General features: G+C 34.8%; 1 protein-coding gene across 1 annotated transcript; it reads left to right on the top strand.

Moving 5' to 3' along the window:
• Positions 1-494: 494 nt before the first annotated feature.
• Positions 495-1,880, top strand: LOC134727672 (uncharacterized). The gene has a single exon (XM_063592052.1). It carries the CDS (start codon positions 495-497, stop codon positions 1,878-1,880), a length of 1,386 nt encoding a protein of 461 aa, XP_063448122.1.
• Positions 1,881-14,569: the final 12,689 nt, after the last annotated feature.

Raw genomic sequence — 14,569 nt, 5'->3', positions numbered from 1 at the left:
TTCAACCTACGCTCATGGAATTCAAACAGTCCAAAATTACAAGAAATCGCTAGCAAAGAAAAAACCTTAGACAAAGATGAGCTTACTAAAATTCTTGGTATTAAATGGAACGCTAAATCGGACAAGTTGTTTTATCAAAGTAACACGTTCGAGATGGACAAAAAAGGAAAACTGACTAAAAGATATATTTTACGGCAATCATCCAAGATTTTCGATCCTTTAGGACTATTAAGCCCAGTTATTGTAAAAGCGAAAATCTTTATGCAATCACTTTGGAAGCTAAACTTGGAGTGGGACGAAATATTACCGGAAGATATCCAATCAAAATTTCACGAGATCTAGCAACGAGCATAGAAACAGAGATTCATCGAAGTACTCAAACACAGAACGAGAATAACAGAAATTTACCAACTCTTCATGTATTTACCGATGCTTCAACTCATGCGTACGGCTCATGCGCGTACATCTTGTATGACAGAAAACCAACAATAGTAATGGCAAAGAATCGAGTTGCGCCTATCAAGACTATAACTTTACCAAAACTAGAACTTATGGGGGCTGTAATTGGAGCAAGACTTGCTGATCATATCTGCAAAAACTTTCCAGATACTTTCAGTGAAATACAATTTTGGAGTGATAGTCAAATCGTACTTAGTTGGCTTTCATCCGTAAAACCACAGAGACAATTTATCAAAAACAGAATTGAAGAAATTAAAAGTTTGTGTGGAGATAATGTATGGAGATACTGCCCTACGAAAGACAATCCCGCAGATCTACTTACACGTGGTATAACATCTGAAGAACTGCAACAGAACGAAATATGGTTTAGTGGACCTAAATGGTTACACAGCAAAGAAGATTGGCCGACATGGAACGGAAATAACGTAACGTCTAGTGTATGTACAACTATGTCGGAGAACGATGACAAAATTGAGTCAATGGAGAAAAATCAAAATGTATGTATTGGTATAGGAGAAATCATAGATATTGAACGGTACAATTCTTATAGAAAACTAACCCGCATTACCGCATATGTAATGAGATTCGCAACAAACTGCAGAGCAACGGAAACCGAACGAAAGAAAGATTTGTTACGTAGTGATGAAATTGAAAATGCAAAATTCCTATGGATAAGATATACACAAGGTAAAATATTTAGTGACGAAATAAATTGTATAGATAATTCTACAAAACGTAAAACACTTGTGCAACAATTAAAGCTCTTTCTAGACGAAAAGCAATGTTTACGAAGTGGTGGCCGCCGAATAGACAATGCGACAGTAGGAGAAACAGTCAAGTTTCCATATCTGTTACCGGCAAAGGACCGTCTCACACATTTGATAGTGTTAGAAGCACATGATAATACACTACATTCAGGAATAAATATCACTCTAGCATACATACAACAAACATTTTGGATTCCGAAATTAAGACAGTGCGTCAAATCTATATTGATGAAATGTGTAACGTGCCGAAAAGTAATCGGAAAATATTATCCCGCACCAGAAAATCCACCATTACCAAAAGAGAGAGTTCAAGATGCCACACCCTTTAGCATAACCGGTGTAGACTTCACAGGTGCGCTAACGACAAGAAACAGACACAACGAAGAATCGAAGGTTTACATTTGCCTATTTACATGTGCTGTCACTCGAGCCGTACATTTGGAATTAGTTTACGATCTCAGCGAAGAATCTTTTTTATTGTGTTTCCGGAGACTTGTAAGTCGACGATCAGTGCCGAAAATAATGATGTCAGATAATGCGCTAACATTTAAAGCTGCTTCAAACGAAATTTCACGACTTTGCAATTCTAGAAAAGTTAAAGAAAATATTCAGAATTATGGCATTAAAATTGAATCGAAGTTCATCCCAAAATAGAGCTCCATGGTTCGGAGGCATGTGGGAAAGAATGATTGGCTTAACAAAAATATCACTTAAGAAAGTATTAGGACGTGCACATGTCAACAATGAGACTCTAAGGACTGTATTAACAGAGATCGAAGCCACACTCAACGATCGACCAGTGACGTATATTTCAACAGATATCAGAGATCCGGAGCCGCTTACACCATCCCATCTTATACATGGACGAAGGATAACAACTTTACCGTACGGATCGTCAAAAAGTGCTATTGACAATCTAAATATTTGTGAATTAACACACACAAACTTGAACAATCAAGCGATACGACAGAGACAATTGATTGAGAACTTCTGGACAAGATGGAAAGGAGAATACCTTACTTTATTGCGAGAATATCACCAAAGAGCTGGAGTCGACGTTCGGAAGATCAAAGAAAGCAATGTCGTTCAGATACACGACGAATCAAAGCGCGTACATTGGAAACTCGGAGTTGTGCAGGACACTATTAAAGGCAAGGACGGATTAGTACGCGTCGCTATGGTGCGTACCAAATCAGGAATTACAAATCGACCCGTGACGAAACTCTACCTATTAGAAGTCAACAGCATGGACTGTTATCTGAGACGAAGTGAACGAAGAAATTAACGTGTGTGAACAGACTTGTTAATTTTTCTTATTTGTGAAAAGACTGTAAATTCAAAGAGTTTTTTACGTAATTTAATAATTTAATCCTTTTTTCATTATTTGTGAGATCAATCTGTTTTTGTTCTTTCCGCATGCCACTACATATCACAGCTAATGGACATTGCATCTGGTGGCCCCGAGTATGTCAGTGATTTAGAGACAGTTTAACTTACGCGTCAAACGTTAACACTACTTTTAACGCCGTTTCCATTCACATTGTTAACGTCATCATTATCTTCTGTTAACGTTGTGCTATTGTTATGTATCATGTTACTATATTGAGTTGAGATTATACGATCAAACGAACCAGACGTTGTTTTACTGCCTGTCTAGACTTTTAGCTAACCCATCCGTCATAGTAGTACGCCGCTAGATTAAAACTGATGTGGAAAGGTAACACATGCCCACCGATAACTTTACTTTTGTGAAGCCCAGGTGGTCGTGTGGTATAGCGGGACGGCTGTAGTGCAGGTGATTTGGTGTCACGATATCACAGTAGCATGGGTTCGAATCTCGGCGGGGGAAGAACCTAAAATTTTCGAGAGCAAATTTTCAGATCTAACATTGTTGGGTTGATGTTTAGATGAGTTGTATATACATTATGTACACAGCCATGTATCACCTTCATTGATGGCGATCCGATGGATAAATCTGCTGTAGAGTTGTCACTGACTCAGACGTACTTATGAATATAATTATTTTCTGTGACTGTATCTTACCTGAATTTGTAGGATCCTTTATTATAGATAATTTAGCTGATCTGTAACAATAACATCTCCATGCCTTATATATCATGTACTGTAGTACGCCGCTAGATTAAAACTGACGTGGAAAGGTAACACATGCCCACCGAGGGCTTTACTTTTGTGAAGCCCAGGTGGTCGTGTGGTCTAGCGGGACGGCTGTAGTGCAGGTGATTTGGTGTCACGATATCACAGTAGCATGGGTTCGAATCTCGGCGGGGGAAGAACCTAAAATTTGCGAAAGCAAATTTTCAGATCTAACATTGTTGGGTTGATGTTTAGATGAGTTGTATATACATTATGTACACAGCCATGTATCACCTTCATTGATGGCGATCCGATGGATAAATCTGTTGTAGAGTTGTCACTGACTCAGACGTACTTATGAATATAATTAGTTTCTGTGACTGTATCTTACATGAATTTGTAGGATCCTTTATTATAGATAATTTAGCTGATCTGTAACAATAACATCTCCATGCCTTATATATCATGTACTGTAGTACGCTGCTAGATTAAAACTGACGTGGAAAGGTAACACATGCCCACCGACAGCTTTTCCTTTGTGAAGCCCAGGTAGTCGTGTGGTCTAGCAGGACGGCTGCAGTGCAGGCGATTTGGTGTCACGATATCACAGTAGCATGGGTTCGAATCCCGGCGAGGGAAGATCCTTAAATTTGAGAAAGCAAATTTACAGATCTAACATTGTTGGGTTGATTTTTAAACAAGTTGTATAAACATTATGTACACAGCCATGTATCACCTTCATTGATGGCGATCTGATGGATAAATCTGTTGTAGAGTTGTCACTGACTCAGACGTACTTATGAATATAATTATTTTCTGTGACTGTATCTTACATGAATTTGTAGGATCCTTTACTATAGACAATTTAGCTGATCTGTAACAATAACATCTTCATGCCTTATATATCATGTACTGTAGTATGCCGCTAGATTAAAACTGACGTGGAAAGGTAACACATGACCAGCGAAAGCTCTTTTTTTTTGAGAGCCCAGGTGGTCGTGTGGTCTAGCGGGACCGCTGCAGTGCAGGCGATTTGGTGTCACGATATCACAGTAGCATGGGTTCGAATTCCGGCGAGGGAAGAACCAAAAATTTGCGAAAGTAAATTTACAGATATAACATTGTTGGGTTGATGTTTAGACGAGTTGTATATACATTATGTACACAGCCATGTATCACCATCATTGATGGCGATCCGATGGATACATCTGTTGTAGGGTTGTCACTGACTCAGACGTACTTATGAATATAATTATTTTCTGTGACTGTATCTTACATTAATTTGTAAGATCCTTTACTATAGATAATTTAGCTGATCTTTAACAATAACATCTTCATGCCTTATATATCATGTACTGTAGTATGCCGCTAGATTAAAACTGACGTGGAAAGGTAACACATGACCAGCGGAAGCTCTTTTTTTTTGAGAGCCCACGTGGTCGTGTGGTCTAGCGAGACGGCTGCAGTGCAAGCGATTTGGTGTCACGATATCACAGTAGCATGGGTTCGAATCCCGTCGAGGAAAGTACCTAAAATTTGCGAAAGCAAATTTACAGATCTAACATTGTTGGGTTGATGTTTAGAAGAGTTGTATATACATTATGTACACAACCATGTATCACCATCATTGATGGCGATCCGATGGACAAATCTGTTGTAGAGTTGTCACTGACTCAGACGTACTTATGAATATAATTATTTGCTGTGACTGTATGTATCTTACATGAATTTTAAGGATCCTTTACTATAGATAATTTAGCTGATCTGTAACAATAACATCTCCATGTCTTATATATCATGTACTGTAGTACGCCGCTAGATTAAAACTGACGTGGAAAGATAACACATGCGCTCGAAAGCTTTACTTTTGTGAAGCCCATGTTGTCGTGTGGTATAGCGGGACGGCTGCACTGCAGGCGATTTGGTGTCACGATATCACAGTAGCATGGGTTCGAATTCCGGCGAGGGAAGAACCAAAAATTTGAGAAAGTAAATTTACAGATCTTACATTGTTGGGTTGATGTTTAGACGAGTTGTATATACATTATGTACACAGCCATGTATCCATCTGTTGTAGGGTTGTCACTGACTCAGACGTACTTATGAATATAATTATTTTCTGTGACTGTATCTTACATTAATTTGTAAGATCCTTTACTATAGATAATTTAGCTGATCTTTAACAATAACATCTTCATGCCTTATATATCATGTACTGTAGTATGCCGCTAGATTAAAACTGACGTGGAAAGGTAACACATGACCAGCGAAAGCTCTTTTTGTGAGAGCCCAGGTGGTCGTGTGGTCTAGCGGGACGGCTGCAGTGCAGGCGATTTGGTGTCACGATATCACAGTAGAATGGGTTCGAATCCCGGCGAAGGAAGAACCAAAAATTTGCGAAAGGAAATTTACAGATCTAACATTGTTAGGTTGATGTTTAGACGAGTTGTATATACATTATGTACACATCCATGTATCACCATCATTGATGGCGATCCGATGGATACATCTGTTTTAGGGTTGTCACTGACTCAGACGTACTTATGAATATAATTATTTTCTGTGACTGTATCTTACATTCATTTGTAAGATCCTTTACTAAAGATAATTTAGCTGATCTTTAACAATAACATCTTCATGCTTACTATATATTGTACTGTAGTATGCCGCTAGATTAAAACTGACGTGGAAAGGTTACACATGACCAGCGAAAGCTCTTTTTTTGAGAGCCCAGGTGGTCGTGTGGTCTAGCGGGACGGCTGCAGTGCAGGCGATTTGGTGTCACGATATCACAGTAGCATGGGTTCGAATCCCGGCGAGGGAAGAACCAAAAATTTGCGAAAGCAAATTTACAGATCTAACATTGTTGGGTTGATGTTTAGACTAGTTGTATATATATATATATATATATATATATACAGGTACATAGAATTTCTTTTATTCTGACAGAAAAGAAATACCATTCAGTTACCAATCTCAGCAGGTGATTGGAAAAAATAGCAGTGTGTATTAGCATAAATTGTTCATAAATTTGCACCCTAAATAAAAAAAAAATCCTTAATTTCACCCCACCCTAAAGAATATTAATAGCTTGCATACAGGCTCATACAGTAAATCTAAATATTTGTGAATAACCCCTTCCCCTAAAAATATTCCCCCCTTTTTCCGTGGCTGATGATGTCAAATATATTGTTTTCATTCCTATTTTCTTTTCTATTCTTTGTGTCAATCTAAAGAGAAAGACGTATACATCAGTATATAAACACTGGTTGACAACTTGTAAAATGAACAACCAGACAACCGATAGTATTAGATCTATTGGAATAGTGATTTAAATTTTCGTGGCATTTTTACGTTTCTATTTTAAGACAAATTCAGATGGGCGCATGCACAGTTGATTTTGTTTAGAATAATATTAGTATATTTGAAAAATTATAATGTTTTTGCATGATCCTTGCCTGTGTATTATGAAATTAGTTGTCATCATATTCACTGTATGTCAATGTTGGAAGATAGATTGGAAGGGAGCCCAAACATATATTTACAATAAATAGTCGAGGGTCACTCAAAGATAGTCTATAGTTGTTTATATCATAACACCATACACGTTACATACACGTTACAAGTAGCACAACAAAAGTGCAAACCATCAATATCAAAATCTAGTGGCGAGCCCATTTCCACACACAAATATAATCTTTTGGCATCCTTTTGACTAGCTGTGGGAAGGCAATTCTCAGAAAAAAATATAAAACGTCTGGAACAATTATGGTTGGTTATGACGAAGCAATTCTCACACACACATTTAAAATCACTTTTTTATTGGGACATTAGAATTTATCCATCACAGCTTAGTTTTATTTATTGAATTACCCATAGATGTAGCTTTACAAGTATGTTGATCAAATTCTTTCCTTCCTATTTGATTTTTAAATGATTGTCTTATCTTTATTGTCAAAGCATCACTTCTGATATGAACAGAAATAACAAACTAAATCAGCAAACATTGAATGCTATTAAAACGGCAAAACTGATGGAAAAGGACAAGTCTTAATGAACTGATACCGGTAAAGTCTATAAATTTAGAGTTGTAATTCAAAAGTTTTGCACAAATATTTAATCAACAGAATAAAAAATAACAGTGCTACTTTATATAACGTATTATATAACTTGCGTTTGCTAACATAATAGATTGGTGTTTTTAACATTTTTATCATTGAATTTCATAGTTATATCTCTGTAATTATTTTCTATCTATTTACTCAAAGCTACATATTTTACATGTTTAATAAATTTACTCTACAAATCTAGAACTGTAGGTGTATCAAAATCGTATCATTCTGTTATATATTAACTAAAAACTAAAATATACTTATACCAAACATGCCGAAATTAAAATAAGAAGAAGTGGTATGTTCACCAAGGAAATGAGAAATCCACCAGAGTTCACATGACGCAGATAAAAAGCAAGTATGGAACACCGTATGGCTTTCAACAATGAGACAAACCAATATCGGATTTTCAAATCAACCAAACGAAATTTTGAAATTATTTGTGCAAATGGTAGGCATGATCCAACGCGAACCTCTGAATTACAGGTTCATGATTAGAAACATGTACGTGCCTGAAAAGAATGTATAGAGTTAAACATTGATGAGTGCTCATCCCCTAAACCCAGACGCTGGTGTTTTAACATACAAACTTCTTTAAGAAAATCAGTTGCAAATGGCTTTAATCAGCAAATTGGAACTACCATAGCATTTTGTTTCAATTGTTTAATTTGTTTGTGTAAATTATTAGATATTCGATGTGTATGTGTTATTACGACTTTGTATGGCATCACCAATACCAAATGCGTTGCTTAAAAATGTTTGCAATTACGAAAATATCCTACGACTAAGAACAGTTAGCGAATATCATTTAAAGGAAAGAAAGAAAAACAAGTAAATATCTTTTTTTTATCGAATAAATTGAAATTTTATTATTTCTTTAAATAGGCAAATGTGTGTTGTGTAATCTTTTTTGAAATAAAATGCCTTAAGAATGCGTCACAAGTAGTGCATGTTATACATGTCTATCAAATCACTTAACTAACATGTTTATTTTTAAATATCAATTGCATATGAACTTTGAATAGAAACGAAAGTAGATATTACGGAAATCGCCGTTACCAGGTTCTTGTAAGTGAGGTTAAAGTTGACAACCAAAATGGCAGGTAACACTTATTCAAAAACTTTTTTTCTTCATTTCATTCTATTTGTTTCTGTTTCTTCCACGATTCCTTAATAAGGTACTCAACTTTTTACCCCGTTAAAACATGTGTTACAACAATATCGAAAGTGTTGCTTGAAACCTTTTCAAATAAGAAAATATCATTGATGATACCTTCAACAAATATTTTTTGAAAGAAAAATAATGATAATTAAAGAAGTACAGTACACTATTTTTGTCAAAACGACTTGTTTAAATAGAAATTGCATTATCACTTTAGCATGTTTAGATTATGAATTGGTTGGCATGTAATCGATGTTAAAATATGTGCGTTTATATCCCAACGCAGAAAGTTTGGGTTACACATGTCTTTTATATTACTTAATTAAAATGAAAGTGTATTTACAAGGTAAAATGTTTTTGAAATGTGCATTTAGATGGTGACGTTCCCTTGTCACCATCTTACGGTGTTTATATATCTCAACTTGTACGATTCGCTCGTGTATGTAACAATGTTTTAGATTTTAACGAGAGAAATTTATGTATTACTGAAAAATTATAACACCAGGGTTTTCGATATCACAAACTAGTCAAAACATTTACTAAATCTTATCATCGGTATAAAGACATCATTCGTAAATATAGCTCAACATGCAGACTTCTTATACGTTCAGGTATTTCACATCCAATTTATTATGGAAATAATCTTTATAAAGCACAAAGGTGTCAGTATTCACCTCATAAACTTACAAAACCTTTGAATAGACTTATTCAGAAGGGATATAATTACGATACTGTTGTCAAGTCATTAAAGATTGCATATTTTGGCGTTAATATTGAGTCACTGATAAGGTCTTTGCGTCGGAACTAAACACATTTGTTCTAAAAACAGTTGTTGGCATGACACGGGTTATGTTCTTCTCATATATGTTATGATGGTATGATACTAAACCCCTAACGGGAAGGATTGAGCCTGGTGTTCATATGATGAAATCATAATCTTTCAGTCAGTTTAATTGAAGTCTGGAGCTGGCATGTCAATTAACTGCTAGTAGTCTGTTGTTATTTATGTTTTATTGTCATTTTGTTTATTTTCTTTGGTTACATCTTCTGACATCAGACTCGGACTTCTCTTGAACTGAATTTTAATGTGCGTATTGTTATGCGTTTACTTTTCTACATTGGTTAGAGGTATAGGGGGAGGGTTGAGATCTCACAAACATGTTTAACCCCGCCGCATTTTTGCGCCTGTCCCAAGTCAGGAGCCTCTGGCCTTTGTTAGTCTTGTATTATTTTAATTTTAGTTTCTTGTGTACAATTTGGAAATTAGTATGGCGTTCATTATCACTGAACTAGTATATATTTGTTTAGGGGCCAGCTGAAGGACGCCTCCGGGTGCGGGAATTTCTCGCTACATTGAAGACCTGTTGGTGACCTTCTGCTGTTGTTTTTTTATTTAGTCGGGTTGTTGTCTCTTTGACACATTCCCCATTTCCATTCTCAATTTTATTTAAACTGAACTATAAATAGAAACGAATAAGATATCAGGAAAATCTCCTACATCATGTCACGAGCTGTCAGCCAAAATTACATTTTACCACGTTTTATTTTTTTTTCTGGCGAAAGTGAAGTTAAGACGAAACGGCGGGTATCTGGAACCCCGTCAAACCGGCGGGTTTTAATGTCAGTCCAATTGTTGTCTTAAGAATATAGCAATCATGGACGTTTCTAAGGGCTTATTTACCGACTGAATAACACATTTCCACCTCTTCATTCTAGTAGTTTTTGTTCCACTCACAGTTCCTTTATAACCAATAAGTATAGTTTATTAAAAAAAAGTCCCCACTTTAACTAGCATAAAAGAGTAAATAAGGTTGTCTACATAAAGTTTCTTTATATGATTATTGAGAAAAAAGTGCATAAATATATTGTAAAAAACGTGAAGACATGATCAACATTTTTATGAAAATTCTGTACTAGGCCTCATGTTTCAATTTTGATATGTTTTAGACAAGAGTCAGTTGAAATAGCATGATCAAACAAATCAATTCTTTCACCCTAGTCTAAGGAGAAAATATAATTTGATTCCAATTTTTGAAAAATTTTCAAATTGAAAATATTTGATAATTTGGTTCTCATGATAACCAAGTATCCCTACTTTCATCTCTCTTTTCAAATGTTTCCTATTTAAGTTTAATATCATAGATTGAAAGATTTTGTATATACTTTTGATACAGTTAATCAGTTTTGTACTTTTTCATAGCAACAGCTTGATGTTTTGTGTGCAAATTGCCTTTTATATCAATTCTGCCTCAAGTTGAATCATTTAAACCATAACATATGAACATCCTTCACTATGGATGTATCACCCTTTGCATGATTCTTAGCTGGACTGCTACATAAAAATGAATGTGTTTTATAACTGAATGTCTTTTTTGTTTGCATTGGCAATAAATTGGCATATAATTTTGTGTGTGACTATCTCTCAGTGTAAGGTCCCTGAGTAACCTCTGCTATAAATGAGTAATTTTTCCGAACCAATGAATCATGACATTAGATGGTTTTATAGCTGTAACATTTTCAATAATCATTTGGAGACTTATGACAGATATTCATCATTTTTGCCTGATCATGTATTGCTAATTATGTCTTCAAACATCAGTTGAATTACATATTGAAATATTTTATGGGTCAGTGTTAAAAACTTTGACATGTTTAAAAAAAGAAATAACCAATTTGTTCCAACAGGTAGTCATGGTTTTCTGTCAAACTTCTGTAAATCTTCTCTCAAAGAGATCAAAACGCAAACTCGATCTTTAAGTCAAAATTATACACTCATATACCAAAAATCGTTTGAGTTCTTCAGCTTAACAATAAAAAGCTGAGCAAGTTCCGTTTTGATGACTATTTATTTCAAGGGGCCGTTAATTCATGTTCATAAGTTCAGATTAACAATACTGGTACTGCTGAAAAGATTTTTAACAACAGTTTTAATTAAAATTACATGAGGGACATGGATAACACTTAACACACTATACGGACTGTATATACTGGAGTGTGCTCCTTACACAAGAACTGCTTCAACAAAGTTATGAGGAGGACAGATTCAAAATTAAATTTTATGGACACCATCACGAATTTGTTGATCCATACGCTGTGTCTTTGACCAAACTAGCTAAGGACATTTTTACCACATGGTAGATTGTGGTTTGTCATTACGTCATCTTATCTTTTAATTACCGAACGTGACTTATTCCCTATTGTGACTGTTTTGCTGAATGTGAATTCGCATTACTATAAGACGTGTTACGGTACTTGTCTTTCCCAAATTTATGTGTTTAGTTTGATGTTGTATTTGTGGTTCTCGTTATATTTTGTCAAATCTGTTGACGTCTTTTTTTATTATATTCATGTGTTATGGTAAAGAAAATTAATCATCGCCTTCAGTTATTAAATTTGATTCAACGTAATCTACGATAATTTACGTTTGATGTTGGATTCAAAACAAATTGGACATATATATATATATTATAGTTAATTGCTATTAATAAGTATTGCAATGTGCATTGTGTTTAAATGTAAAATCAGTATTTAGTTCTTTTATAATCTTAAATCAATCCTAATTCTATCTTACTTTTAAATTATAGTTTTTCAAATGTGACGTAATTTTTGTGATGTTTCAGAAATTCAAATGTGACGAAATTTTTGTGCCTTTTCACCACTTCGTATGTGACGTCATTTTGATGGTTTTTTTTTAAGTTGAGGCCTGGACTAAGTCGGGTCTCTCTTATTCTGTGTTGGTCTTTGCATTATGTATTCGGGTTTTGTTTTCTGTAATTAGTTAATACTTCAGTTTCAATATGTATATCTTTTATATTCATTTGATAAAATTGACTCTTTGCAGAGCATAAATTGTTCTAAATAATAATGATGTTCTTATCCCAAGCATAAAAACATAGCCGTATTTGACACAACCTTTCTCAACTTTTGATCTTCAGTGCTGTACAACTTTGTACTTTTTTTCACTTTCGATCTTTTATATCTGGGCGTCACTGGTGAGTCTTGTGTGGACGAGGCGCGTTTTTGGCGTATTGAATTTTAAACCTGATGCCTTTTGTTATCTATTAATCATGTGTTTCTTTGTCTAATACGTTCTCCTATTTATTTGTATTGTAGTCCTGTAATATTGTGTTGTCATTTCAATGTTATATTTAACATCGCCATTAAAGTGCGAGGTTCGGAATGCCACAAAACCAGGTTCAACCCACCATTTTTATCTTTAAAAATGTCCTGTACCAAGTCAGGAAAACGGCCAGTGTTATATTATAGTTCGTTTCTGTGTGTATAACATTTTAGCGTTGTGTTTCCGTTGTGTCGTTTGTTTTCTCTTATATTTGAGTGTGAATTCACATTACTATAAGACGTGTCGCGGTACTTGTCTATTCCAAATTAATTTATTTGGATTTGATGTTATTTTTGTTATTCTCATCGGATTTTTTTCTAATGCTTAATCCGTTTCTGTGTATGTTACATTTTAATGTTGTGTCGTTGTTCTCTTCTTATATTTAATGCGTTTCCTTCAGTTTTAGTCTGTTTCCCCAATTTTGTTTTTGTCCATAAATTTACGAGTTTTGAACAGCGGTATACTACTGTTGCCTTTATTTAAAGCCTTGGTCACTTTATTGGATGTGGCATATACAGACGAACAGTGGCTCTTAAATTCAAAACTTAGGAATAAACATAACCCGTACGCTGTTTTTGAATAGATATATTTATTTCCAATTCAAAGACCATATGAGTTAACCCCAACTAATGTCATCTGTAATGACTTGACAGCATATTGTAGCCATACCTCTTGTTAATAAGTCTCTTTTGGTATATTTTAGAGTGAATGACGACCTCATTTTGCTTTGTACAGAATATTTCCAACAAAGTAGGAATGTGATATACCTAACAAATAATATGTCTGAAAACCGACTTATATTAAGGAATGATATCCTTCTTCTTAGGTGCTGATAGAAATTATCATTGATATGGTTATATTTATAAATTAACTGTTTACAAAATTTAGAATTTTTGAAATACTAAGGCTTTTCTACCTCGGGCATAGATTACCCTAGCTGTATTTGGCCAAACTTTTTGGAATTTTGGTCCTCAATGCTCTTCAACTTCGTACTTTATTTGGCCTTTTTAACTTTTTTGGATTCGAGCATCACTGATGAGTCTTTTGTAGACGAAACGCGCGTCTGGCGTATACACACAAAATGCAGTCCTGGTACATGTATCTATGATGAGTTTACTTCTACTAATGATGAATTTTGATAATAGATTTGACAAGTTTTTGATATCGAAAACCAAGATAAAATAATTGTTCAAAAGTATGAAGATTTCTGTAGTTAAATTCAAATACGTTATTACATGCATGAGCGATTATGAAAAAGTTAATATACACAAAAGGTACATGTAACGTCACCGTCTATAAACGAATTATTAACGAAAGGAATGATAAATACTTGTATTTTGTCTTTTTTTTAATGCTAAGCTTCCCGCTAGAGATATAGATAGCAAAATCAGGAAAGGACAATATTCATTGTTAGTACTGGCTTTGTGTTAAGAACGTTGAAAAGATAAATTCGGTGGTAAACATACTAAAATCGTCATTATTGAGAGTCGAAATATCCTTTAATGATATAATAGATATTGGAAGATGTGGTATGATTGCCATTGAGACAACTCTCCATCCAAATAACAATTTATAAAAGTAAACTACTATAGGTCAATGTACGGCCTTCTTCAACACGGAATCTTGGCTCACACCGAACAACAAGCTATAAAGGGCCCCAAAATTACTAGTGTAAAACCATTCAAACGGGAAAACCAACGGTCTAATCTATATAAAAAAACGAGAAACGAGAAACACGTATAAATTACATGAACAAACGACAACTACTGTACATCAGATTCCTGACTTAGGACAGGTGCAAACATTTGCAGCGGGATTAAACGTTTTAATGGTACCAAACCTTCTCCCTTTTTCT

Source organism: Mytilus trossulus, chromosome 8 (genome assembly GCF_036588685.1).
Source record: "Mytilus trossulus isolate FHL-02 chromosome 8, PNRI_Mtr1.1.1.hap1, whole genome shotgun sequence".
In the NCBI taxonomy this organism is placed as follows: domain Eukaryota; kingdom Metazoa; phylum Mollusca; class Bivalvia; order Mytilida; family Mytilidae; genus Mytilus; species Mytilus trossulus.
The sequence above is the reverse complement of the archived record's forward strand: the minus strand, read 5'-3'. Positions and strand labels throughout refer to the sequence as shown.

What these genes read in the sequence shown, in the direction of transcription:
- LOC134727672 (XM_063592052.1), top strand. Translation starts at nt 495, where the DNA reads ATGGCAAAGAATCGAGTTGCGCCTATCAAGACTATAACTTTACCAAAA.